This window comes from Pinus tabuliformis, chromosome 7 (assembly GCF_031772625.1).
Source record: "Pinus tabuliformis cultivar Carrire ecotype Pingquan chromosome 7, CPIR1, whole genome shotgun sequence".
In the NCBI taxonomy this organism is placed as follows: Eukaryota; Viridiplantae; Streptophyta; class Pinopsida; order Pinales; family Pinaceae; genus Pinus; species Pinus tabuliformis.
This window is the reverse complement of record NC_142293.1, coordinates 781,111,926-781,139,919: the sequence shown is the minus strand read 5'-3', so window position 1 is coordinate 781,139,919 and position 27,994 is coordinate 781,111,926. Positions and strand designations below refer to the sequence as shown.

At 41.6% G+C, this 27,994-nt stretch overlaps 1 protein-coding gene across 5 annotated transcripts in view; it reads left to right on the top strand.

Annotated features, from left to right (window-relative positions):
- The window catches only part of LOC149249904 (phytochrome), a 313,914-nt gene that overhangs the window by 142,204 nt on the left and 143,716 nt on the right, over positions 1-27,994 (top strand). For 4 of the 5 annotated variants that reach the window (XR_016266799.1, XR_016266800.1, XM_089458823.1 and 1 more), the window contains exon 3: positions 18,414-18,707. Coding sequence is in view for 3 of the 5 variants with exons in the window: in XM_089458823.1 (XP_089314949.1) it covers positions 18,414-18,707 (294 nt within the window). In the remaining 2 variants the exon portion in view is untranslated. Of the gene's footprint in view, positions 1-16,350; positions 16,464-18,413; positions 18,708-27,994 lie in introns of those variants that run through there. The other variant, XM_089458825.1, reaches the window with a different exon arrangement.

Genomic DNA, 27,994 nt, shown 5'->3' with positions numbered 1-27,994 from the left:
CTTCAAAGGGAGTCGGGAGCGGAACTTGACATGAAGAATCTTGGATTAATACACTACTACTTGAGACTTGAGGTTTGGTAGAAACTTGGTAAAAACTTCCTTAGTCAAGGGAAGCATGCGATCAAGATCCTCCTAGAATTTGAATGATGGAAGCTGATTGGTTCTCTGATATATTTGATTCGATTACTAGGTTGGCAGTGCTGATGATGAAAGACGTACTGTTGGTGGTTGTTTTTGCTTGGGATTTGCTGTAGTTTCTTGGAAGAGCATGATGCGGGATTCTGTTGCACTAAGCACTGAGGAGGCAAAAGATATGGAAGTTTGTGCAGTTAGGTAGTTTGGCTCCATAAAATGTTTGATGAAGTCGACCATGATATTTTGTAATGATCAAAGCAGTTTGAAGGTTGTGATAGAACCTGGTTTTTCATTGAAGGTCGTAAGCACATTATGATTTGAGATGTGATGCAGATGGGAGCCATGAAGCTACAACAATATCCCCACTGATGAACAAGTATCTAATGTAAGGGAAGTATGAGTACTTCCGAGACAAGCTTGGGCTTGTGGATTACTCCTCCCAGATTGAGAGGGAGTGAGGATGGACACCTAATTCTCCATGTGCCATGTATTGTAGCCACTAGGAAAATAGATCTGCCTGGGCAGCTGAGTATTTGCACTGGTTTGTTCTCTATTTACCCATCGACGACTTCTTATAATCTTCTGTTGGAGCACCAATGACCAAGATTAAAACATAATCGATGACCTAGATTAATTCCCTGTTGATCCGTGTGAGTTTCTAGATGATTCTCACCACATCTCAATTAATAATGATTAATTAACCATATTCCCTAAGTTTAGACTTAGGAAATAATTAAAAACATTAGTTAATAATCTAATTGAGACACTTATGGGTGGAATTTCCAAAAACGATTTATCGGTTTTTGAGAACTCATTCATTCTAGCTTCTCCACAAAGTTTCGTGGCTAGAGCACATTGGATGCTACAAAAACTAACAGTATGTGGTGTTATAGCAGTATTTGCTCAAGTGCAACCACCGTATCCATGCACGCTTCTACCTCGTCACATAGTTATGCAAGTAACCCTCCAGCCATTTGTTGACAATCTCTGTCTGCCCATCTGTTTGGGGGTGATAACTAGTGCTCAGAGTGACATCTGTGCCCACCAGCCGAAACAACTCCTGCCAAAATCCTCCCATGAACCTGCTGTCCCGATCATTGACTATGGTCTTTGGAAGACCATGAAGTCGAAATACCTCGTTGAAAAATAATTCGGCCACCAGTGAGGTTGAGGACTGGGTTGAGATGGCGAAAAGGTGTGCAAACTTTGTCAATCGGTCCACCACCACATATATGCAGTCCTTGCCCAATAATTTTTCTGTGCAAACTTTGTCAATCGGTCCACCACCACGTATATGCAGTGATTGCCCAATAATTTTTCTTGACTCAAATAAATTCTTTTTGACTCATTAAAAAATCATAATTATGAAGACCGAACCTAGTTACAATTTCAACACTCTCTCTTAACTAGTGAGGTATGCATAATGATTCATCAGGATATTCTCAAGTTGAAGACTTCTGTAAGAAAGGATCTAGATTGATAAGCATCATCGATGATAACATCATCATAACCAACATTGTCAAAATACCAAGGCCTTGACAAGTAAACTCTATCTCTCCACTAGATTATAGCATAATGCTGGGTGGCATTTAATAGGACACCACATTGTCTCTTCGAGGCACATACTCCACCTAGGTTCACCAGAGTATGTCCTCCACAGGACCATTTCCTACTTGTTACAAGGAAATGTCAGTCCACTAGAGCATTCTTTCACTGAGTCCATGTACTTCATTGAGGGTGTTAAACCTAATTTGCCACAGTACATGACTCAAGAATGTCAGTCCAAGATGCTTATCGAATCCACCATTTTCCCTATTCGTGTTCATGTACTTGACCTAGGCTGTTAGTCCTAGCCACAGTGCATGGCACATGGAGAACTAGGTGTCCATCCTCACTCCCTCTCAATCTGGGAGGACATATCCACAAGCCCAAGCTTGTCTCGGAAGTACTCAAGCTTCCTTTACATCTACTACCTGTTCATCCGTGGAAATCTATTGTAGCTTCTTGGTGCCCATTTGCATCGCATCTCAAATCATAATGTGCTTTGATGTTCCATTAAAGACTAGGTTGTCTGACAATCTTCAACAATATTCATATTGCTTTGATTATGGTCGAATCTAACACGCCTTCAAACAATTCATCAAACATTTTATGGAACCAAACTGCTTCATAGCTATCTACACAAACTGTCATATCTTCCTCTTCTGCAGTGCTTAGTGCAACAAAATCGTGCTTCATGTTCTTGCAAGAAACCATGCCAGATCCCAAGCAAAAACAACCATCAGTAGTACCTTTTCTTCTCATCAACGTTGCCAACCAGTAATTGAATCAAAGTCTTCAGAGAACCAATCAACTTCCATCATCCAGATTCCAGGAGGATCATGATCACATGTTTCCCATGTTTAAACCTCAAGTCTGAAGTATTAGTGTATTGATCCAAGATCATTGATGTTCAAATTATGTTTTCAACTCCCTTTGAAGGCAATATATTTTCCTATAACTCATGAATTTCATTTGTCAGAAATAATTATTGAGGTCAATCTTGCTCTAACCAATCAATCTCAAGGTACGAGGTCTTCTTCAATCATGAGGCTCCCTTTTTCATGTCCTTCAAAATTCTGGGAGTAATTCTTCTAACCGAGGCAAATGTCTTGTTATGAACCTCTTCCTTATACTATGAGAGCCTTCTAGCTTTTATGCTTGTCAAATACTAGATCTTGACCTTAAACAAGACATACATCAAACTATCTGCTCCTTCAATATTTAGTTCTATAAATCTGGAAAGTCCTATAAGTATGCTTCGTTCTTTCATATCATTCTTTTGCTGTGAAAGCCTAGACAACCATAGTTATTTATCTGCAATCCTCACTGGGAGGATATAGGCGAACAATTATAACTAAACAAAGGACAAATAGACAAGAGACTAACCAAAATTAAAGACAATAACAATAGTCTTAATCAAAGAGGAACGATATAAAATACTTATCTTTTGAGAAAAGTCAGCTCCCTCTTAATCTTAGACTCCTTGCATTCATCTTGCAACTTCATCAACCTTGTCCCAAGCACCATCTTGAAGTTATATCTTCGTTGCATAGACTAGGGTTTCTTCTTCTTTCTGTGGAAGCAATCTAGACCTTTCTTGTTCAAACCCTTGCTAGAGTTTATAGACCATGATGATTGTAGCTTGATAAGATTTTCCCTTCAGCCTCTTCTCATCTTGCTAGGGTTTTGTAAAACCTAGACTCTCAAATTGCAAGTGCCCAAATGCCAACATCTTGGATTCTTTATGTCATAAATTAATAGTTGGCCGTGATTTCATCAAGACAAGCTATCTAGCTTCTTAGAATCGTTGTATTTCATCATGGTAGATCTTCAATGCCCAAGCACTTATGGAATTAATACTTTAGAAGATTAGATCCCTTTATTCCAACGTCCTTGGCCTGTTAACACTAGATCTCACACATCAGACTTCAGATTGTATTGTATCTTTGATTTCTTTGCCAAATCAATAAAAAAGGTCTCTGTCACAAAAAGGGTCATCCTTCCAAGAGGTCCTGCAACAAGTTCAAGAAATGTCCTCCAAGACCTTGCCCTCATACTGATAGACTTTAGATTTTGATAGTTCATTATTGATCTCTTGCATGTCCAATTTTGTAATTGTCACCCGTTACTTGTAATGTTCCTTTTCATGGTGTTCCTTATGGCATGGATAGGATGGACTTTCAGAGTTGGGGGCAGATAGGTTGCAAGTGCAGGTTGGCATCCTCAACATGCCCAGGGGATTTTGGAGGGGTTTTGAGGAGTTTTTATGAGGTCCGATGGCATTCACTTGGTATATTCCATCATCCGCACAATTTTCCTTTCGTTCCATTGCATTCTAACAACTTAGAAAATATAGAGTTCTTAATTTGCTGGACTGAATTAATTATGCTTAAGGTGGCATTTCGGGAGAATTACTTGGAAGAACACCCTAGTGTAATAGCTCATTGGAACCGGAACGAGAAGATCTACAAAATGGCATGGTTAGAAGTGATTTTTAGTGACCTGTGGAGGCGTGGTTGCTAACTTACCCTTTTCCCACATTAAAAAGAATATTTTAATTGAAATAAAAGAGGAAAAAGTGCTCCATGATTAAAATAATAATAAAATTGGAGGTTCTAGAGTGGTCCATCAGATTTATAAAAAAGGAGGAGGCCATTGGAGGACATCTTGGATTTGGTATTTCTTCTTGTATGGGAGGTTGAGGACGCAGTTCTCTACTTCAGTAGTAGCCCTAGGATGGAAATCCTCAGGGAATTTTGTGAGATTGGGCGAGTACCCATCTCCCCTTGGTGAATTCATCTAGAATTCACAGGAGAGCTCAGTAGTGCAGTTTAGTTCAGTTTGGAGGGCCAACATAGCAATGTAGTGTTGATTTTGGGTAGCATCAGATGTGCTCTAGCTTCGAAATTTTGTGGAGGGGCTAGAACACATGAGATCTCCAAAACCCATAAATCGTTTGTAGAAATTCCACCCGGATGAGGAGTTATTAAAATAATTAATATTTTTAATGGGTTCCTAAGTCTAAAGTTAGGAAAATAAAAATATTAATGGGTATTAATAAGAATATGGGTGAGAAACTTCTAAGTGACGAGGATCATGCCTGTTTTAATCTTAGCCGTTGATTAGAGATTAGATCACGACCGTTGATTCATCAACAGGAAAAGTATAAGAGGAGACTTGAGGGTCAGTTGGAGATACACTGAAGAAATCAAAGAGTTTGATTTTTCTAGGGCGAGGTTTGCTGGGAAAATTGAGCTAGTGATTTGAGTTGTAGTGAGGGGCAGTTTGGTAGTGGGACTTCAGCGCAAGGCCGAAGCATACATAGCAGAGAGGCAGAGCAACACTAGGAGAGATAGCATAGCTCTAGAGAGGGTGACGCAAAAGCCAGAGGGGATGACTAAGGTGACGTAGAAGCTGGTGGGGCTGACGTAGTCCCTTAGAGGCAGCGCTGGGGATTTTCTGTTGGGCAGAGACGAAGTAGTTCAACATATCAACTTTCTAAGCAAGGGAGGCTCACTGAGAGGGTGACGCACTCCTAAAGGAGGTGACGTAGTTCCAGCGCAGAGCTTGGAGCAACCATCACTGCCCAACACTGGGGACAACATTTGTCATATGTGGGGTTTGATCATCTAGTTGTTGGATTTGCCGAAATATCTATCTCTGGATAGAGGTACTTCTGCCAATGCTATTCTCTGTTGGGTGAGCCGCATTTGGCACCCTAGTTGTATTCATAAATCTGCTTAATAATACAAACCCTCTATAAGCTGCACCGATTCCCGAATTGGGTTTTTCCGGGGATGATTGTCCAAAAATAAAGTGTCCCTTGTGTATTTGTATCAGTGTATTTCAGTTCATGATTTGTATGTATGTGTAGCCTGCGATAGTGTTTTTCATCAATGTTTATGTAATTAAATAACTTGTTAAATGCAAAGAACAAGTAGGAGATGATAAACCAGTGATTGCAGTAGGGTTTCTGATGTAGAGATTCATAAATTATCACATGGTATCGGAGGATTGCAGATCATAGGAGATTGAAGACACCAGCCAAGAAATGTGGAGAATTTGCTGAGAGAAGCAACTGTCCCGAGTGACAACGCTATTCCAGAGCCAGAGACGCAGAAGGAGTGACACAGTGCAGAAAAGGTGACGCAGAGGCTCACGTAGTGCGTGCCTCAGCACTCTGAGCCAGGTCAGGGTGACGCAGTAGCTGGGAGAAACCCACACAGTAGTTGCGTCAGCTGTCCAGGCCAATGCAGAAGCAAAGGGGGGCAGATCAGGCTCACGCAGTGCCACGTCATCTTTCTGAGCCGGGAAGGATTGATGCAGTGGCCAGGAAGAGTTGATCCAACTCATGCCGTGATTGCACAAAGCCAGAAGGGCTCATATTCTTTAGTTGTTGAGGCTAAGGGAGCAGAGCAGATTTCGATTTGAGGAGCTAGTGGGATGTTGTTTCTGTTGGTGTAGAATAGTGTCTAAGGAGACTGAACCAAGGTAGAGGGAATCACTGCCTTGACAGATTTCTAGCCAAGAAATCTAGATCCGGGTTGCAGCAGCAAAGGAGGATTGGAGAGGAGTGATTCGACAGTTGGCCGAAGGATTTCCGTTAGGGAAATTAGGACTCAGAGGGGGTCGAGAAGAGCTTGTTCCTTAGAGGGTTTCTTATGCCCAAGGAATCCAGATCCAAGTCTTGCCAGATTGACGACAGGAGAGGGAGAAGAGAACCAATCTTATTTTTTGGTAGAGATGGCAATGAATGGGTTGAGGGATCAGGACAGATTGGATGGAGCATCCAATTTTGTCTTCTGAAAGGCCAGGATCCTGGCAATCTTGGACAAACATCGCATCAACGACTATGCCTTGAAAGTGGTTGCTGTTTTGGTTGACGCTGTTGCAGCAAAGAAGTACGAGGAGGCCCAGGCGAAGGCCAAGTGCATTATCCTAGATGGGGTCAAAGATCATGTAGTACCACACATCCCTGAGAAGGACACAACAAGGGAGATGTGGGAGACCCTGACCACCTTGTTCCAGGGCTCTTCCTTGCAACGAAAGATTGTACTAGAAAATCAGCTGAGACAGTACCAGATGCAGAAAGGAGAGGAGATAGATCCCTTCCTTCTCAGGTTGCAAGAGATTCATGACTAGTTGACTTCCGTGGGGTCTACACCAAATCCTGAGTTCATGGTCAGGATTGCCCTGAATGCAGTCACTGAGGACTGGGAGACATTTTTCCAAAGTATTTTGGGCAGAGCGACTCTCCCCAGTTGGGAGGAAATGTGGGCAGCTCATCGACAAGAAGAGCTCAGGAGGTAGACCAAGGCAGGCAGTAGCTGCAAGGGAACCCGGGTCAAGAAGGAGGAGGAGGAGGATGCAACTCTTGCATCAGCGGGACAACAGGGGAAGTAGAAGAGGAAGAAGGACATAACCAAGGTCAAATGCTTCAATTGTGGGGAACTGGGACATTATGCCACTTAGTGCCCCAGGAAGAAAGGCAAGGGGGATACTTTTGACTCAAAGGCTGCTCTAACAAAGGTAGACAAGGATGTCGAGGATGACGATTGTGCCATGAGTGCTCATGCGCCTCTGGAGAAGAGGTGGGGCGACATGGAGTTGTAGTCAAGAGGACTACATGCCGGCAAGATCCTTGAGGTGCCCAAACTCTTGGATCACATATGGCTACGGGAGCCCTTAACGACAGTAGCAAAGTGACGGGTGTCGGTTGGAGCGAGGTGTGATGGAGCGACAGTGGCATTGCTAGAGTGCCAAAGTCTGAGGCAATGCAGTGGATGTTGTAGCAGTGCGAGAGGCACAAAGCAGTTTGCAGCAACGCAATAGCAACATAGGGTCAGCACAGATTAGTAGCAGAGGTAGCTTCAACATCACAAGGCATCCAGGCTGACCGGCATGTCAGTGCTTGGGTGAATTTTTAGTTACTTACCTCTCAGTAACTGAGTTGCAGTGCAACAGTTAGCAGCGGCAGTGCTATGGGCAGCATGATGCAACATTTTGAGAGGGAGATGTAATAAAGATGTAGCAGTGGTAGTGGCAGAGTCATGGGCAACAATACAGGAAGCAACAATGCAGTGGATGAAGGGCATCATGCCAAGCATCAACAACACAGAGGATCGATGCAGTGGATCAATGTAGTACTTCTGTTGAAAAGTGTTACTAACTTACTAGAGTACATTCCTTGCTAAGAGGGAGTGTTGATTTTGGGTAGCATCAGATGTGCTCTAGCTCCAAAATTTTGTGGAAGGGCTAGAACGTATGAGATCTCCAGAACCCAGAAATCGTTTGGAGAAATTCCGCCCAGATGAGGAGTTATTAAAATAATTAAATTTTTTAAAGAGTATAAGAATATGGGTGAGAAACTTCTAAGTGACAAGGATCAAGTCTGTTTTAATCTTAGCCGTTGATTAGAGATTAGATCATGACTATTGATTCATCAATAGGAAAAGTATAAGAGGAGGCTTGAGGGTCAGTTGGAGATACACCGAAGAGATCAAAGAATTCGATTTTTTTGGGGTGTGGTTTGCTGAGAAAATCGAGCTAGTGATTTGAGTTGCAGTGAGGGGCAGTTCGGCAGAGGTACTTCAGTCCAAGGTCGAAGAATACATAGCAGAGAGGCAGAGCAACACCAGGAGAGACAACGCAGCTCTAGAGAGGGTGACGCAGAAGCCAGAGGGGCTGACGCAGGTGATGCAAAAGCTGGTGGGGCTGATGCAGTCCCTTAGAGGTAGCGCTGGGGATGTTCTGTGGGGCAGAGACGGAGCAGTTCAACATATCGACTTTCTGAGCAAGGGAGGCTAACTGAGAGGGTGACGCAGCCCCTAGAGGAGGTGACACAGTGCCAACGCAGAGCTTGGAGCAACCATCATTGCTTAGCATTGGGGACAACATTTGTCATCTTTGGGGTGTGATCATCCAGTTGCTGGATTCATTGAAATATCTGTCCCCAGATAGAGGTACTTCTGCCAATGTTATTCTCTATTGGGTGAGCCGCATTTGGCACCCTAGTTGTATTCAAAAATCTGCTTAATAATACAAACCCTCTATATGCTGCACTGGTTTTCTCAAATTGGGTTTTTTCGGGGACGATTGTCCAAAAATAACGTTGTCCCTTGTATATTTGTCTCAGTTTATTTTAGTTCATGATCTGTATGTATGTGTAGGCTGCGATAGTGATTTTCATTGATGTTTATGTAATTAAATAACTCGTTAAATGCAAAGAACAAGTAGGAGATGGGCATCATGATGCAACATTTTGAGAGGGAACTGTAGTACAGATGTAGCAGTGGCAGTGGCAGAGTCATGGGCAGCAGTACAGGAAGCAACAATGCAGTGGATGAAGGGCATCATGCCAAGCATCAACAACACAGAGGGCCGATGCAGTGGATCAGTGTAGTACTTCTATTGAGAAGTGTTACTAACTTACTAGAGTACATTCCTTGCTAAGAGGGAGTGTTGATTTTGGGTAGCATCGGATGTGCTCTAGCTCCAAAATTTTGTGGAAGGGCTAGAACATATGAGATCTACAGAACCCAAAAATCGTTTGGAGAAATTCCACCTGGATGAGGAGTTATTAAAATAATAAATATTTTTAATGGGTTCCTAAGTCTAAACTTACGAAAATAAAAATATTAATGGGTATAAGAATACGGGTGAGAAACTTCTAAGTGATGAGGATCAAGTCTGTTTTAATCTTAGCTGTTGATTAGAGATTAGATCACAACCGTTGATTTATCAATAGGAAAAGTATAAGAGGAGGCTTGAGGGTGAGTTGGAGATACACTGAAGAGATCAAAGAGTTCGATTTTTCTGGGCGTGGTTTGCTGAGAAAATGGAGCTAGTGATCTGGGTTGTAGTGAGGGGCAGTTCGGTAGAGGGACTTCAGTCCAAGGCCGAAGAATACATAGCAAAGAGGCAGAACAACACCAGGAGAGACAACGCAGCTCTAGAGAGGGTGATGCAGAAGCCAGAGGGGTTGACGCAGGTGACGCAAAAACTGGTGGGGCTGATGCAGTCCCTTAGAGGCAGCGCTGGGGATGTTCTATGCGGCAGAGACGAAGCAGTTCAACATATCGACTTTTTGAGCAAGGGAGGCTAACTGAGAGGGTGACGCAGCTCCTAGAGGAGGTGACACAGTTCCAACGCAGAGCTTGGAGCAGCCATTGTTGCCCAGCATTGGGGACAACATTTGTCATCTTTGGGGTTTGATCATCTAGTTGCTGGATTTGCTGAAATATCTGTCCCTGGATAGAGGTACTTCTGCCAATGTTATTCTTTGTTGGGTGAGCCACATTTGGCACCCTAGTTGTATTAAAAAATCTGCTTAATAATACAAACCCTCTATATGCTGCATCGGTTTTCTCAAATTGGGTTTTTCCGGGGATGATTGTCCAGAAATAACGGTGTCCCTTGTATATTTGTCTCAGTTTATTTTAGTTCATGATCTGTATGTATGTGTAGGCTGCAATAGTGTTTTTCATCGATGTTTATGTAATTAAATAACTTGTTAAATGCAAAGAACAAGTAGGAGATGATAAACCTGTGATTGTAGTAGGGTTTCTGATTTAGAGATTCAAAAATTCTCACATGCAACAGATTATCTTGGAGGACAGCTTTTCATATCAACTATTTTGGTTGTATATGCGTGTAACCCTAGTTTACCCATTATAATAAAAGCTGAGAAATTTCCTCTTCATTGTGTTATTGGATTGTAGTACTCTATTTGTTTTATTTTACATGTCAATCTTCTGTTAATAGAATGTTGATTTTACGGTGAATTTTTGGGTTGAGTAAATTTCTTCAAATTTAGCAAAATATCCTGTTTGGTACATTAAAGTGGTATAAAAGATGGTTTTCCTGCCGACTTGAGGGATCACTTGCCAAATTGTCGGACTAGATTTATTGACGGAGCAGGAAGGAGGGTTTTCCTGAAGAAATTTCTGAGCACAAATTTGTCTCCTCAATATTTATTGTTCAACAAAATGCTCGTTGGCCCATGAGCAAATTGTCGAGTAAATAATAATTATTCGAGAAAATTTATATTTCTTATGTGGGCCGATACGCAATTGAAATTTCAAAGGCTGACTTTTACATTTTGTAATGCATGAATTAAAACTTCAAAGGCCGACTCTGCATTTGGTAAGGCATGAATTCATTATCTTGGTTGGAGAGGTTGTATTAAAAGGGTAAAGGCTGAAGTTTTATTGCCGTGTGGCCATAAAATTATCGCACCACAGGTTTGATTTTGAAGGCCGTGAACATACATTCATAAAAGACGAGAAACTATGGGAAGGCCAACATATGATTGTTGCACGGGTCCGAAATTAACCCTGAGCTTCCGCGTTTAATTCCATCGAAGATTATTCAACAGTAAAAAAAGAAAAATAAACACACTCTTGCAAAAACGTGAATTAACCTGGTTGGTGACTTTCGAAGGGTTGTGGACGCAAGAGGACGAAGAAATTTAAGGGGTGATTTGTCGGTAGCAGAAAAGGGCATGATCTTGTATGAAATACGACTGGGGATCAAAATTGTAAAAATGCTTGTGCGTTAATTGTTGGCTCGATTTTGTATACAATGCTAACTGGTGTGCACATAGCTGAAGGGTACTCCTGTGCATATGAGCAAACCACAGTATGGAGGGAGTGCGATTGAGGTCCAAATTCCAATGCTTGTAGCACTATTCGTGTATGGAGTATCGTCTTCAGCATGAGGCTGATGTGATCTCATTTTACGTGGGATGACAATTGATGGACGTGGCAGGGGAGAGGAGCATTGTATTTGTGGATCCAATCTATGAGTCGAGTGTGGGCCAATAAGAAGTTGGGTACCTGTGCGCATTGCGTACGCATGCTGTGTGATTGGGTGTCAATGTCGTCCAATTATCAATTAGAGATCAATCGCTGATTTGAAATTGATTCCCTGGAAGTACATATTGTATCGAGTCTGCGGAACGTGACTCTTATAGCGCGTGCATGTGATTGCATATTTGTGGGTGAGGAGCGTTGGTTTGGTCAATCGAATAGAGCTGGAATTTGATGCAGTATGAACGATGAATTGGCAACCAAAGGACCATAAGCTGTTGGGATATTACAACCGTAGCAGTTTCAATGCCAATTACAGGGCCAACGCATTGTTCAAATTCAGAACTATACTAGGGTGTAAATGCAGGGAGCCTATTGTACACTATGAGTTGTTGGATCGTAATACTGTAGCGTTCGGGCATGTTCTAACAATGGCAGAGTCTTGCTATTAGTCACATTAAGGCAATGCTGATCTAGCCAATGTATTGGCATCCAATCTGCTGTAGCAGTCGAATTAGCCGAAGCACTTACAGTAATGGAAACACGACAATTTTGTGTGATGGCGACGTCTTCAGGTAGCCGCTAAACATTGAATGGAAAGACACATTGACTGCTGCGACTTTCCTGAACAAACAGACTGCACCAGTTGTTCACATTGTGATGTGGAGCCAAACTATGTTCACAGAGGGTCATTTGTGTACGACAATGGCGAATCAAGCTCCACGTAAAATATAGCTAGCTGGGGCATTCGGGGGCCGAATCCTGTTTTTGAAAGACAGAGGGGCAGCGATTTTTTTTCACTGGGTCAATCTGTGTGTGCAAAGTTACTATGCGTAAAAGCCATAGGGATCAGTAAATCGGTCGCTGTGCACATGCTAGTCCTGAGAACGAGTATACCCAAGTCGCTGTTCAAATGAGCTGAGGATATTCCAGGTTCTTATTACTTTGAATGTAAAATCTTATTTGTAAATTCAGAAATCAGTAGAAATGTATGACTGGTATCTTTTGAGTTGTTTCCATTAAGTAAATCACTCCTAGTGACTGATGTAAGGTGCCTAACGGTGATTTAAATCAATTGTTGATTGAAAGGTTTCTCGAGGCATTATATGCTCACTGTTCATTCCAAATTAAAATAAAACACATTAAAGATATACCTACAACTGTCTGCCATCAAGGTGTTTGATTTAAATCAATTGTTGATTGAAAGGTTTCTGGAGGCATTATATGCTCACTGTTCATTCCAAATTAAAATAAAACACATTAAAGATATACCTACAACTGTCTGCCATCAAGGTGTTTGATTAAACTCCTGACCGAAAAATCCCACAACTCTAAGCCACTTGGGACCTTCCAAGAGAAAATTTTACAGTAGTGTCATATGTCCCAAGGAGCCACTAATTGTATGTTCCGGGCTTGATCTCCAAGGGTCTGAATAGTAATTGTTTGCATTGTGGGAACAATCTTCAACTAAGATGTCCAAGTTTGCACTTGTACACCAAGTTCCACTACTTTCTCACTGTTGTTCACAGATTTGTAGCAACTCTAATTATGTTTCTGGGTACAGTGTGATGAGAGGTATATGCTTCTCTTATGGATGTGAGCTTTGAGTCTTGATGTTATACCCTGCCATGAGTCTTGTAGCATTTTTTTGCAGAATACTTGTTTATTATTGTCAAACTGAATGTTATAAGAGGGTAGCAGATTTGTGAGGTTGTTGTGACCAGAGATCATTTCATATCACTGTACTGATCTGATTTGTGATCTGAGATTTACTGCCATAAGGTTTATATGTTTGCTGCCACTGAGTGTTGCTGAGCGAGTTTGTAATTAATGTTGTGTCTTGAGAGCATTATTTTTTTGTATGCTGATGTCTTGTGGTACTGAATAATGGAGTATTTGAAGCACCTCTTAAATCAACACAACAATACATTAGTGGACTGCAATTTGGATCAAAGATCAAAACAAAGCAGCAGACCCTCCTCAAAGGGGCAGGAAATAGGGCACAAAATATTTGCACTTGGAACAAATTTGAAACACATGAGGGTCACATGGAAAGCCCTTTTCAAACTAGATGAACTAGAGGCACTCCTTTCCGAAGTAAACCAGTCGGAAGGGAAGAAACTAATTTGGGCTCTAAAACCAACCATGCTTGCGCTCATTCAAAACAAGTTCTTGGAGAAACTTTGTGAAGGGGTCAGACTTCCTGTTGCATCCTGTCTCAGTAACATTATGAGGTTGACTGCACCTATACCTCCTTATAGTGATGACATAATGAGGAGAGTCTTCAGACTAATAGTGGAGACCTTTCGGGATTTGGATAACAGTGAGGGTCCTACTTTTGGGAAGAAACTTGAGATTCTGAAAGCCATGGCCCTGGTTCAAGGGACAATTGACTAGGGAGGAGTTGCTCAGGTTTGGTGGATCATGCTGCAAGAATGAGTTGAGGAGGAAGAGTCTCTGCTTCATTTGCAAGGGACCTGATCACTCATGCTTGAGTGAAAATGAGGAGACGATAAAGGTTCCTTTTGACTTTCGGGGTGAGGATCCTTCTTTGGACGAGTCCATGGGTTCATACGAGGATGCCTCTGAGGAGCATGAGTCATGTGGAATTGTTGACAACAGGCTAGATTTATATTCGGGTGTGTATGGTGAGAAGTTAGTGGACCCTATGGGAGATATTCAGGATGATGAGTCACCAATGATGATTAAGCATGAGCAGCATATGGTGGAGCATGAGCCAATTGAGGAGGATGATGGGCACAATATGCATGGTGAGCCTTTTGGGCCGAGCGAGAGCAACCACCCTTGGGGTCAGCCATTGATGAGGAGCAAACAGATATACAGATAGCTAGCAGGGTGGCAGTGTTTGCAAACAGTTGTCATCAGGAGGTGTTGGAGGTTGATAGGGTAGTTTTGCAGGAGGCTAGTAGATGACAGGAGTGTAGAGTTCCCGATCAAAGAGGGAGGAGCTGTTGGAGATGGTGGTGCATCCATCTTTGGGCCTACCCATTGATGCAATGCATATAGGTGCAATGGCAGCCACTAGAGCTGTAGTATTTCTAGGCCACAAGCCTCTCCAAGAGTACATAGACATGGCTTGTAGCACATCTTGGCGACTTTTGCCTATTATAGAGAGAGGGGCAAGTTTCCTTAGACAGGTCCGGTTGATTGACCAGATAGAGCATCACCAGTTGAGCAGGCAACCATACTAGCCTAGTAGACTTGTTCCTTACACAGGTGTCCATGCATTGGATTGGCGAGAGATCATGAGCTGTTACCCTATTGATGGAGTATCATTTTTAGTCAGGAGCATTGTATTGTAGGATCCCTTGGAGGTGAGGGATACTACATGCTTTAGTTGGCAGCAGGATGTAGGTTGGCCACTCATCAGTATTTCAGCACAACATCAACATGGTGAGGTTGACCTTGGTCTGTGCAAGGGTTGGATTGGAGAGAGGTAATGAGTTGGCACGCGGTGGATGGAGCAACACTCATGGTCAAAGTTATAGCACAACAGGAGCCATGGAGCCTTGATACTTGTCCTTGGTGGCATTGGGATCTAGAAGGATTTGTTGATGACAGGTTTAGTCAGAGATTGGTTTGGGATTTGGGCATTGAGGGACCCGTTCATGGTGGGTTGACACATAGGCAAAGCATCGCCCAGTGGTTCATATCGGATTTGGGCATTGGGTCTCAGTTGTGTAGGGCCACCAGATTGGTCCACAGGTTTGGATTGCTTGAGGGCAAGCAATCTTGGGGTGGGTGGATTTGTAATGTTCCTTTTTCTGGTGTTTCTTATGGCATGGGTAGGATGGACTTTTAGAGTTGGGGGCAGACAGGTCACATGTGCAGGTTGGCGTTTTCAACAGGCCTAGGGGCTTTTGGAGGGGTTTTGAGGAGTTTTTATGAGGTCCGATGGCATTCGCTTGGTATATTCCATCACCAACACAATTTGCCTTTCGTTCCATGGCATTTTGACAACTTAAAAAAAACAGAGTTATTAATGGCTCTGACTCAATTAATTATGCTTAAGGTGGCATTTCGGGAGGATTACTTGACAAAACACCTTAGTGTAATAGCTCGTTGGAACCGGAATGAGAAGATGTACAGGAGGAGATGGTTAGAAGTGATTTTCAGTGACCTAAGGAGGTGTGGTGGCCAATTTACCCTTTTCTCACATTAAAAAGAATATTTTAATTGAAATAAAAGAGGGAAAAGTGCTCCATGATTAAAATAATAATAAAATTGGAGGTTCTAGAGGGGTCCATCAGATTTATAAAAGAGGAGGAAGAGGCCATTGGAGGACATTTTGGATTTGGTATTTCTTCTTGTATGGGAGGTTGAGGACCTGATTCTCTACTTCAGTGGTAGCCCTAGGATGGAAACCCTTGAGTGATTCAGTGAGATTGGGTGAGTACCCATCTCCCCTTGGTGAATTCATCCAAAATTCACAGGAGAGCTCAGCAGTGCAGTTCAGTTCAGTTTGGAGGGCCAGCATAGCAGTGCAACAGATTATCTTGGAGGCCAACTTTTCATCTCAGCTATTTTGGTTGTATGTGCATGTAACCCCAGTTTACCCATTATAATAAAAGCTGAGAAATTTCCTGTTCATTGTGTTATTGGATTGCAGTGCTCTATTTGTTTTATTTTACATGGCAATCTTCTATTAATAGAATGTTGATTTTACGGTGAAATTTTGGGTTGAGTAAATTTCTGCAAATTTAGCAAAATATCCCATTTGGGACATTACATTACTTTTCATCAACTTTGGTACCATCAAATATTTCTTCAAGCTGCTTTATCAGGTCGTCTTCTTTGCAATGTATATTTTGACTAGGTCTCATCTCTATTATGTATAAATCAGAGATCCTTGAAAGATAGCATCAGATTCGGCTTTATCAGAGATATAAAGGAGACTTGATTTCTTTTCTGAGGTTTTTCAGAACAAGCCTTAGTATTTGCGGACTTTTGAGGTGAAGATCTTCAGTGGTCTGAGGTATCCTTTTTCTCGGTCTCTATGTAGCAGTACGAATCACAGTGAAACAAGACTCTTTAATCTCCTTCGTGACTGTAATAATCCTTCAGAGAATCTTGGGTCTAAAGCGTATAGTCATATTTTATATAAGAATTGTTCCTTTTTGCAATCGAGGATACAGTAGTATTTTGACCTACTGTGACATGGTTCTTTTTCACTTATTCCTTTCATTGAATGAACAGACTTTGTTAGTGACACAGCTTCCTTGCTGGAGACACACTTTGTTACTAAGCAATGAACAGTGCTTATTCACACAAGAGGGCAGATCTTTTGAGATTATATGACAATTGAGTTCTGTTCAAGAGCAGCTCCATGTATTTGGTCTGAGATTTTCTTCATTATGACACCTTCCAGATTAGAAAAACAATTAACCGTTATTAATTAAATGATGATCTCTGTAGTGAAGGCTTCTTTAGATTATTGCACCATCACTGAGTAGGCTTGGACTTATACCACAGGAATGAACTTAGATCATGCTCTTATGCCACAGAGACTTGCCATTCATACTTTTGGTCTTGTTGGAAGCTCCGATCTTCTCCTAAGTGAGATTGATCTTAGATAAAGAATTCAGGGTTTGAATATTTCATAACTTTGACTTTCTTACAACAGAGAAGCCAGGGAACCTTGTTGGCTTCCACAGAGACAGACCTGTAGCTCCACAGAAACAGGATTTCAGATCTATAGTTTTCAAAGAGACAGAACTTCGTACCACAGAGGGGTAATCTCGGCCTTCCACAGAGAGACAGATGTTTCGGACTTCTTGCTTCAAACTGCTCTTTAATTCCTAACTCTGATACCATATTGACATTTGCGTGCAATCTAGAATTTCTGATCATGATAATTACTTGTATATATATGTGCACTTTTAGCATTCTCTTTATTCCATTATGACATCAAGCAATTATACATTTAATTATGCAAGAAAGTAAAGATCACAGTGCACAAAAGGACTATAGACACCAGAAGTTGGGCCAGAGGCCAGGGAAAAACCCACTAGGGGAAAACCCAGCAATCCTTTCCTTGTAGAATCTTTGTAAAAGAGAGAAATCCAAGTCATAGACAAACTGACCAGTAGACTAATTTCCAAGTGCCAAGTCAGCCCTGTAAAGATCTGTTCACAAGATGTCACATGCCTGTTCTTTGATGCTATATGCCACACAGATGAATTGCTTCAGGATGTCGTATAGGCAGAGAAAAGAACTCGCATGACCAGAGATGATGTGCCTCAGAATTTACATAACCAGGAACTTCGTATATCCACATTAAAGGCCTCTTCAGAACTTTGTATATATGCCTCAGATATGACAGTTCGAACTGCTCATAAGGTGGCTTCAGAAACCTCGCATTACTGCCTCAGGAATCTCTCATTTCTACCTCAGGAATCTCATTCTTCTGCCTCAGATCAGATCATTGAAGTGCATGTTCGATGGAGACGAATTGGCTCTATTTATAGTTGTTTGTTCATGCAAAAGGCCACGTCTCTTGGGCAAACTGACTTGTCTTCTGGAGGGCTGACTTGGTCTACTTGGACACATAAAAATATACTTCAAAAAATTCAATTTCTTTCTTTTAAATGTCCAAATGGGACATGATAAAATAATTTTTCTTTTGACTCAAATAATTGTTTTTTGACTCGTTACAAAATCATAGTTATGAAGACCAAACCTAGTTACATTTTCAACAATATTTGGGGTTCAGCATATGTCTTTGGTTGAAATAAAAAGCTATTTATCTTTTCTCCTGCCAACTTGATATTGTATTTTTCCCTTTCTGGGGATTTTTATTTATATGGTAAGATAAGACCAACTATAGGATTATGTCATTATAGAGAATGCTCATTTCAGTTAATTTTTCTTTTGATGTTCTGATTCTGGTTTTCATTTAACCCACAGTTACATGGAGTTAGACACCGCTGAATTTATCCTGGGAACTGTCATCGATGCTGTTGTAAGTCAAGGTATGATTGTACTAAGAGAGAAAGGATTGCAGCTGATTCGTGAGATTCCTGGCGAGGTAAAGACAATGCGTCTTTATGGAGATCAAGTAAGATTGCAGCAGATCCTGGCAGATTTCTTGCTGAATGTGTTGCGGTTTACTCCTTCACCAGAGGGATGGGTAGCAATCAAAGTATTTCCAACCTTGAAACAGCTTGGTGGTGGTTTACATGTCGTTCACCTAGAATTCAGGTCAGATTCTCATCCAACTATCTTACTTCAGACTTATTTGTACAAGACATATTAAATTGTTTCCCTTGTACATAGTAGCACTCCTTGAAATATTCCCTCTGGTTCTGTTTATCTCTGCATGATTGAAATATGCCCTCGAAAAGAAACTAGTAGGATTCTTCTTTCTTAGGGTATGATTTTCAGTTTCTTATTTTGAATTATTTTAAGACAGGTTTCCCTTTAATCTGTAATCCATTGACATTAGTATGGTACACTTATTTTAACGTGCAATTAAGCCTTATTCAATTAACTAAGGAAATGTGGCTATCTAGTCAATGGGTTGTCTGCACAGTGGATAGTTTTGCATTATCAGGAGAATTTCTATCACAATACCATTCTAGTAATTGAATTGTAGTTGTCAGTGTAGGTTACTCAGGATACTTGACATACTTAATATACTTGTACATATAATCAGTAGTGTTATCACACAAAGTTGCCCCTTGAGGAATCCCAAGGGGTTTCAAATCAACAGATCAGTGAGCTTGCCTTTGTCACCAACACAATGCCTCTCAATTTTGAGTCAGTGCATTTCTGCCTCAAGGTCAGTGTTCCTACCATATTTTTCAAATTTGCAAATAACTTTCAACAATCTCTGCACCAAAACTCCAAAAACTGTAATATTCTATTCCAAGTTTTTATTTGATCAGTGCCCTAGTCCACTTGGGAAATGGAGGAATAAGAAAGACGTGAAAATATGAGACTTTCAACATTGACTCAAAAAACATGAGTGCACTTATAATTAGGATTCTCAATACACTCAGACATTCATAATAGATCAAAGAAAAAGATGATATATTTCTTCCATTAATTAAAATTGCTTAGTCAAGCACATGTTCTAAAAAAATTTGAGATTGAAATGTACTCTTAAGATCTCATGTCCTACCTACAACTCCTGGTGATGGGACAAACATGCAATGGAATCATACATGAATTTGACCCATGATAACACCTGATGCTTCTTTAAGACTTCAACCTGAAAGGAAGAAACAAGGAGAAAGAATGGTGGAAAGAAGAACATGACTGAAGAGACCAATTCTGATTGCTTTGCCTGTAGCCCTTTTTACAATGAAAGATACACTCCTTGAAGACTGAATCTGAACACAAATAGCACAAGCACCCCAACATTATCCAGCTGACGAATCAAGCACAAAGAGGGTTCCTTCACCATGGAAGAACAATAGCAGATAAGCAGCAATCTGTGCTCTCCTTAGAATAAATTAGGCATGAAACAGTCCCCAATATATGCACAAAATCAACACCCAATCAGCTGTGAACTGTCCAAGAATTTTGTGCCTAATATGCCCAAAATATCGGTATCAAAACTCCACAAAAGTATCAGTGAATAGGCCTCCAAAGCTGTGTTCTCCATCCTAATTTGTCAAGAAACTTTTCAAGATCATCAAAGGTCTGAATCATGGTCTCTGCATTCTGATCCATCCTATTAAACCCTTTGACTGCTTTGTTGCAATTTGGTTGTAAAAGTTTTGACCTTTGTGCATCATCAAAACTTGAGAGGTTTTGTAAGATGTGCTTGACCATTGGCATGCGATGGTTGCTATTACCATTCGTGACGTCAAAATATGATAACTTAGATGGAGGAAACAGGGTTCCACATGGAACAGTAAAGAGGTTGCTGCAGAATAAATCCTAGGTTATTTACCAAAGTGTTATATCAAAGAGGATTCTCGTAATTAGGACCATTATGTGCACCACTGCTATCCCTAGGAGGTATTTTCTCCTTGTTATTACAGCCAATGGTAGTGTGCCACAAAGATTTACACACCATATGAGAAAGCAGGAGAGAGAGACGAACCCACTCCTGAGCAGACTTGCAGGAAAGCCAGTGGAAAATGTGGGCTTGCTATGACAGTTTGGTGCAACGAATGCCGGCTGTCATAAATCCCCATAAATACAAATCTGAACCACAAAAGCTGAAGGACAACAAATTCAAGAGGATTTTAGCAGAAATTCTGAAAGAGAAAGGTCAGACAACTCGGGTCCAGAATGTGTAGAAATGAAAGCTCAACAAAAAGCTAAGAACCACTCACAAAAAAGAGGTCTGAAATCCTTAAAAGAAAATATGAAAAGAAAAAAGAAACAACAAAAGGCAGCGAGAATTTTTTTATCTGAACTTGCCCATCCAGATTGGAACTAGCTGGTCTGGATTGGTTCACATTTTTTTTGGCAAAACCAAACTGGCACTAGTTTCACCTGGTTTTGTCTGGAATTGGTCCGACCTGTCGCAGTCTTGACCCCAAAAAAAGCTGAAAATTCAAAAAAAGTAAAAAATGATCACTCCTCCGTAACCCTATTCCAATCTTGTATGACATCCCCACAAACTTTGCATATTTAGCATCTAATGGTTGGGATTTACATTGATGTAGAAGAATATATTTTTTGTTTGTTAAAATTTGCTTATTTTATGTATTTCTTAGTTGACTGGTTCTTCAGGCCCTTTTTGTTCCCCAGTTCTGGGCCAGTTCAAGGGTCTGAATTTTCCAGTTCTGACCTTGATAACTTTGGAGAGAGAGCACTTAACAGTAGACGCAAACAACAAAATCAATTGTGTAGCTTGTAGTTATTAGGATAGCACAACAATGAAATAGAGGGACATGTTCTATAAGACCAGACATATATGCAGACATGAAGGTATTGCTTCATAATGGAATATGAAGTATTATCTACGCTATCCATCAGAACAAGATGAATAACAACAAGATAAAGGGATGGCATTCATCCACCCATAAACTAGAAGCATGAGAGGAAAAATAGCAATCTTCAATATCAAAGAAAATATGTGCAGCATACCTCCATCTCTACGGGAACTTTAACAGACCAAACTCAAGACTAATTGATATTCACACCCTGCTTAAAGTAGTAGGGTTTATAGCTTACATATTTCTCATTGCAAAAGTGCATTGGATGGAGTGCATAGTTCTGCTAAAAAGCTTTGCAAATCACACTTAGTTACTTAATTACAAAGATATAATCAAAATTTGTACATGGGTAAAAGGTCAAATAGCCAAATGCCAAATCCAGTGCTTGATATCCACCTCCAAGTTGGATTTAATCAGGCCATTGTTGCTGTATTCCCACACACAAAATTTGACCCAAATTCATCCTTCAAAAAAAGAAAGGAAGGAAATTGTGTTTTAATGAGAAAACTTATGAAGGATATATTTTTGACAAAACTTCCTTTATGTCTACATCAATCATAGGTGGTGTTGAGAATTATAGCTTGGATAGGAACTTTTGAACATGATGAGTGTGCACTGTGAACATTCAACTTATTTTTAAAATTAATTCTATTTTTGGACAAAATAATCTATTTTGTAATTCACTTTACTTCAAAAATGGAAGTGTTATTTTTAACAATTGAGTAGGAAAAATTTTAAGGATGAAAATTTATCTTAAAGTTTAGAAACCTTGGCGAATCTTACTAGCCCTTAATATGCAAACTGTAAAATGTTTAGTGATATCTTTGTAAAAATACTCAAATTTCTAATGATTTTACATATTGTATGTATAAAATTTGGGCGATTTTTTAAGGTAAAATAATTTTATACTACAAAATTTGGGTGAATCATTTTTAGAAAAAATGGAAATTGGCAGATCTTTTTTTGGGAAAAAGCATGAAAAATTAGCCCCCCTGCGAATATTAGCCCCTAAAAATTTCTTTGGAGTTTGTTACAAACCAAAGTGGGTGACCCCATAGGAGAAATTTTTTCTCCCATTTTGCACATCAAGCCAACCAACTAGCAACCCTTGATAGCCACCACTAGTCGATGATGACGTGCCATTATATTTTCAATACCTGCATCAATCATATACCTTCTCACCCATCTAGCAAGAGCACATGGACGAAGATTGGCTTTCGATCAAAAGGTACTTTATTCATTTTGCAATCGGGTGCTTATGCATGTTTGTATTTGGGCTTTTGATATGGAATATGGGGTGACTTGCAAGGAGGGGTTTTGACTATGATCTTCTTCCCTCACCTTAAATGGGGGGTTTTTCTTTGATCCTAGTTGAATGAAATCTCCCCTAATGGCCCAATGGTTATAAGAGGGGCACTACTCGGGAAGCCATGATTGAGATAGGGTGTTCCATCTATCCATTTTCAATACTTTAACACTTTCCATCTTACATTATCAGCCCATATTCCACCTCCATTCCTCAGGTTCAACTGACCACTAGTTGTTTGAGATTTGGCACTTATACATCCACATACTTGGGTAGAGCCTGAAACTTTGCCTTGGGAGGTTGATGTAGCTAAAAGAAAATTAAAGAACATATACTGGCCACAGGCAAACTGAAAGAAAGAATATCAAAATGCGAAAGATCGCTGGGACATACACATTAACACATGGGCAAAAGCCTAGAATGAACTCTACCTCTATCATTATGGCCATCACCCTTGCATATCCCAACCTTGATGGGCAATGAGCTGCCTGATCATTAAGGGGTAATATAACTTCTATACATCATACAAAGGAAGTTGTAACCCTTTGAGCTATGAGCAGTAATACAAAGAAAAACCAAGCAAAAGTAAAAGGCACACAAGAGGGGTGGAAAAACAAAGGCTGAGTTGGTAACTCATGCATTCACGATTGTTCCCTCCTCACATCTATACACTCAGGATGTGGATCCCCATCCCTTTGACCATGGCACTTGGCCATGAAGTTTTCATCCCCCCATACCATCATTATTCACTAACACCTATTGATTGAAGGGTGGACTGAGGGAATGTTACCTTCCCTTGGGAGTTGGAAATACCTAATAGGGTTGTCCTTTAGCCACTCGTACCTAGGGTGGAAACACCATTGCAAGTTCACAGTGTTAGAAAATCAAAAAGGCAGAAAGATTTTCTTATTCGTGATAATTACTTGTGATGTTTCTTATTATTATGATTCTTTACATCTTCTTTCTTTTAGTTCATTAAGCAATTATCAAAGCAGCATCACATAAACCAATAGACGCCAGATGTAGGCACTATTAACCCTGCCGTCTACACCTACCTACAAGTTAGTGCGAAAAGCCTTCAACCCCATAAGGTGTGGTTGGTGGCAGGTAACTCAGAGAAGGGGCTATCACACTAATCCCGACTCTCTCTGTTTGAGCTCTCTCCTAGGTTAGCTAAGGGGGGTGGTCCTTAGTGAAAAGTTAAGTTAAAAGATGTGAGTTTCTAGGAGAGTGTTATAATGAAAATGGATTACTTTTAAGGATTTATGAGCAAATATGAAGTGAGCAACTTGAAATAACAATGCTAATCATTAATATGACAAAAACCATAAAATCAGTGCCTTATAAGGAATTTGCTCAACAATTTAAAGATGTATTTGCTCAAAGTAAAATGCTATGCTCTCAAAAGAGAAAGCAAAGTAACTCTAAAATGTAAACAAAAATTGTTAGCACAAGATATGTAAGATACAAATTGTTTTTGAGATAATACTCTTTATAAATATCATGCCCCTTCCCAAAAGAATTTGTAACAGGTTTTGTCTCTACACAATTTTGTACAATTTTGCTAAGGAAAAGGACCCAAGTAGTTTCGACTTCGGGACTTGGGAGAAATACGACCAGATTATTTTGCTAGTGGAAGGTGGGGGCCACCCACGTGGGAAAGCGTACTAGGCAATTCGAATTGCCTTGGAGGGAATTTGTATAGCTGTTGGAGGGGCCCACATGAGGCAAAGGGAGGCCCACGAAGTCATAAGGAGGAAGAGCTCCTCACTTGGGCATTCATTCACTCTTGCATATCAAAAATCACTTGACTGTTTTCTCGAGCTGCTTAGCCGAGTCAACTGATTGTTCAGCCACGAATCTCTCAAGTGAGAGATTCAACCTTACCTTCGGGGGACTACGAGTGCCACGCTAGGAAGGCAGTTCCATAGCATCTTGAGGAACACCAGGAGGTATTTACAGTTAGACCATTCAACCATTATCCAGAAGTGCGTATTTCTGGGCCAACATATAGAGAACACGCAGTTGAGGGGAGAGCTCCATTGGGCCAACCATTAGCCAGAGAAACCAGGAGATTCAAAGGTCATCATTGGGTTAGCACTCAGGAGGGGTTTTGGAGCAAGAGAGTGTAGCAAACAGACAATTCGAATTCCAGTCTTGGAGGATAGTGCAGAGGGCCAGTCTGGGCAACACGTGGGTCTTGAGGGAAAGAGCTACAGCCTGAAATCACAGTTGAGAAGGAAGGAAATTCATACGTGGGCTCATCCCAGTGATTTGGGGTAGTTTTTGGGAGGTTTCCTAGCTTTACTCAGGTAGCCCGAGTTTTACAGTTGCAACAGAGGTTGGCCTCCTTGGGGGTCGAATTTCAGAAGTCGGTACTAGGCCAAACCCTTCCTGGGTTTTGGTTGAGGATTCGGAAGCTGAAATCTTATAATTTTCTAAGCACGGGAAACAATGATTCCAAACCTTTGGTTCCAGTAGACAACGCAGTTTCTAGGTAGCGCAGATAAGATTTGGTGCAACAATTGGGCAACCTTCAGATCAACATTTGCTCACATGGGTTTGTCACGCTTTTCCTTAAAGACAAGCCCAGGTGCACCATTCTATTTATCATTGTATTTGCCCTTGAAGATTTAATAAAATGGCTCAATAGTTCTCAATTTCCAGTGTTTTCATGGGTGCTTGATGTGTATTTCATTTTTCTGATCTCTGGACTATTTGCTTTCTTTGTTTATCACTTAATTTCCTATTTAGGAACATTACAGTGGGTATCAGAGCCTGGGTTTTGGCTCAAATGTGGGGATTTTCTCCTATGAGAGAAGGCGACCAACGGAATATTACGTACAGGAGGTAGAGGTACCGGAGCAGAGAAAGAGAGTTGGAAATCTCTCCAGACACGGAGAACAAGGGGAAGGCAGTGGTAGAAAAGGAAGATATGGTAGATCCCAAGAGCAGGGAGGAGATGGCTTTTGACAACCTCTTGAAGGCTTTGAATGATTTAGCAAAGGGGCAGAAAGAGATGCTAGAGGAGATTAAAATGCAGAACCGGGAGAGAACCACCCCTAGGGGATTCTTATTTGGGGAAACTTCTAGAGCCTCTGAGCAATTTGATCACCCTTTACTTGCAGCACAACCCCCATAAGCCAGTGGGCCAACTCGAGTCACATTGCCCTCTTTCGTGCTTGTGGCACAGATTGAACCAGCAGGGACTGAAGACCCTTCACAGATGGGAGAACACTTTAGAAAATGGTAGTCTATATTGTAGACTTCAGGGAAGCACTCTCTTTCAGAGATTTTTGCAAACTAAAGCAGAATGAGAAGAGTAAGGGTTATGGAGGATAGGGCATGCAGAGCTATGAGCTGTAGTGGACCATAGGGAGGATGTACTTCCCTACATTCGATGGCACTGCCAAGTGCATTGCTCGGGCCTGGGTTGAGAAGATGGACACATATTTCCAGCTCAACCGGATGACAGAGTTGGAAGCCATGAAGATGGCCACGTTGCACATGGAGGGGGAAGCTCATGATTGGTGGTTTCATGGTTTGGCCACCCTGGGGCATGCCAATGTGGTTTCATATGAGGATTTCAGGGTGCTAACCCAACTTCGCCAGAAAGGCAACCCAGAGCAGTACATCTCAGAGTTTCTGTGAGTTTCAGTGATGGTGCCAGACCTATCAGATGCTTGGAGGGTATACACCTTCATAGAGGGTTTACTCGAGCCCTTGCATGGACTGGTGAAGTCATGTAGACCCTCCACGCTGCAGGAAGCAGTTATGTGCACCACAGATTTGCAGGGGCCCATCCCCAAGACACGAGCACCTTTTCCTTCACTGACCCCTTTTCCCTAGAAGGGGCATGACACTAGACCCCCACCTCAGAGAACCACCTAGGGACGGGGGCAGCTAGATGATGAGACATGGAAGGACCTCAGGAGGAGGAAGTTGTGCTTCAATTGTCGAGAGCCCTAGGCACCAGGCCAGCGGTGCACTGTTGGCAAAGCACATTATATTGAGGTCTTTTTAGACAGTGACCAGGAGGATGAGGTGGAGCAGGAGTGTGGTATGGGAGACGGTGAGAGTCCGACAGATAAGGGACCACCACCACCACCTCCACAAGGAGGGGAATCTTTTGCCCCATTCAGGGGAGTCCTTGCTTTTATATGTGGGGTCCCCAAATTCCTGATATTGAGGATCAGAGGCACTATACAGGGACAACGGGTGTCGGTCTTAGTTGACAGTGGGGCTACCCACAACTTCATAGATGCCTAGTTGGTTCAGAGGAGGGGCCTCACCACGACTGAGTTTGAGGGCTTTTTAGTCTTGGTACCAGGTGACCTTACCATGTAGTGCACTCGGTATGTGGCCGATTTGATAGTAGTTATGGGAAACTACTCTATGACGAACCGTTTCTTTGTGGTCAATGTGCCAGACGACAACGTGGTGATGGGTGTACAGTGGTTGTACTCCCTCGGGCGAGTCACTACTAATTGGAAGAGATTGGAGATGGAGTTCACCGGACCGGAGGGCAAATCGGTGGTCCTTAGAGGCATGCATTTATATCACCACAGACAGTCTCAGCACATGGGATGGAGGCAGATCTGCGACATGGGGACATAGCATGGGTAGTGGAGCTAAGGGTTTTAGAGGTTGGAGGGCGGGCCTAGCCACCACCTCCAGACATACAGGCCTTATTGGACATGTACTCAGTGGTGTTTGGGGATATTCCACCAGGGCAACCACCAGATAGGGGATTCGAGCACACCATTGAAGTGGAGCTAGGTGTGCAGGCAGTGATTACTACCCCTTATAGACATCCTAAGGCCTATAAGGATGAGATTGAGAGGGCCATCAAAGAGCTGTTGGCATTGGGCCATATCAGGCCAAGTTCCAGTCCTTTTGCTTCTTCAGTAGTGTTGGTGAAGAAGAAGGATGGAACCTTGTGCATGTGCATTGACTACCGGGCCCTCAATAGGAAGACATCGAAGAACCGGTACCCCATTCCCTACATCGACGAGTCGATGTATGAGCTTAGAGGAGCCAAGTACTACTCTAAGATAGATCTACATTCGGGGTACCACCAGATCAGGGTGAGGGATCAAGACATCTCCAAGACAACTTTTCGATGCCATTATGGGCACTTCGAGTTCTTGGTCATGCCATTTGGGTTGACCAACACCTCGACTACTTTTCAGTCATATATGAACCATGTGTTCTGGAGGCAGTTGAGGAGGCTTGTGTTGGTTTTCTTCGACGACATCTTGATTTACAACAGGACTTGGGAGGAG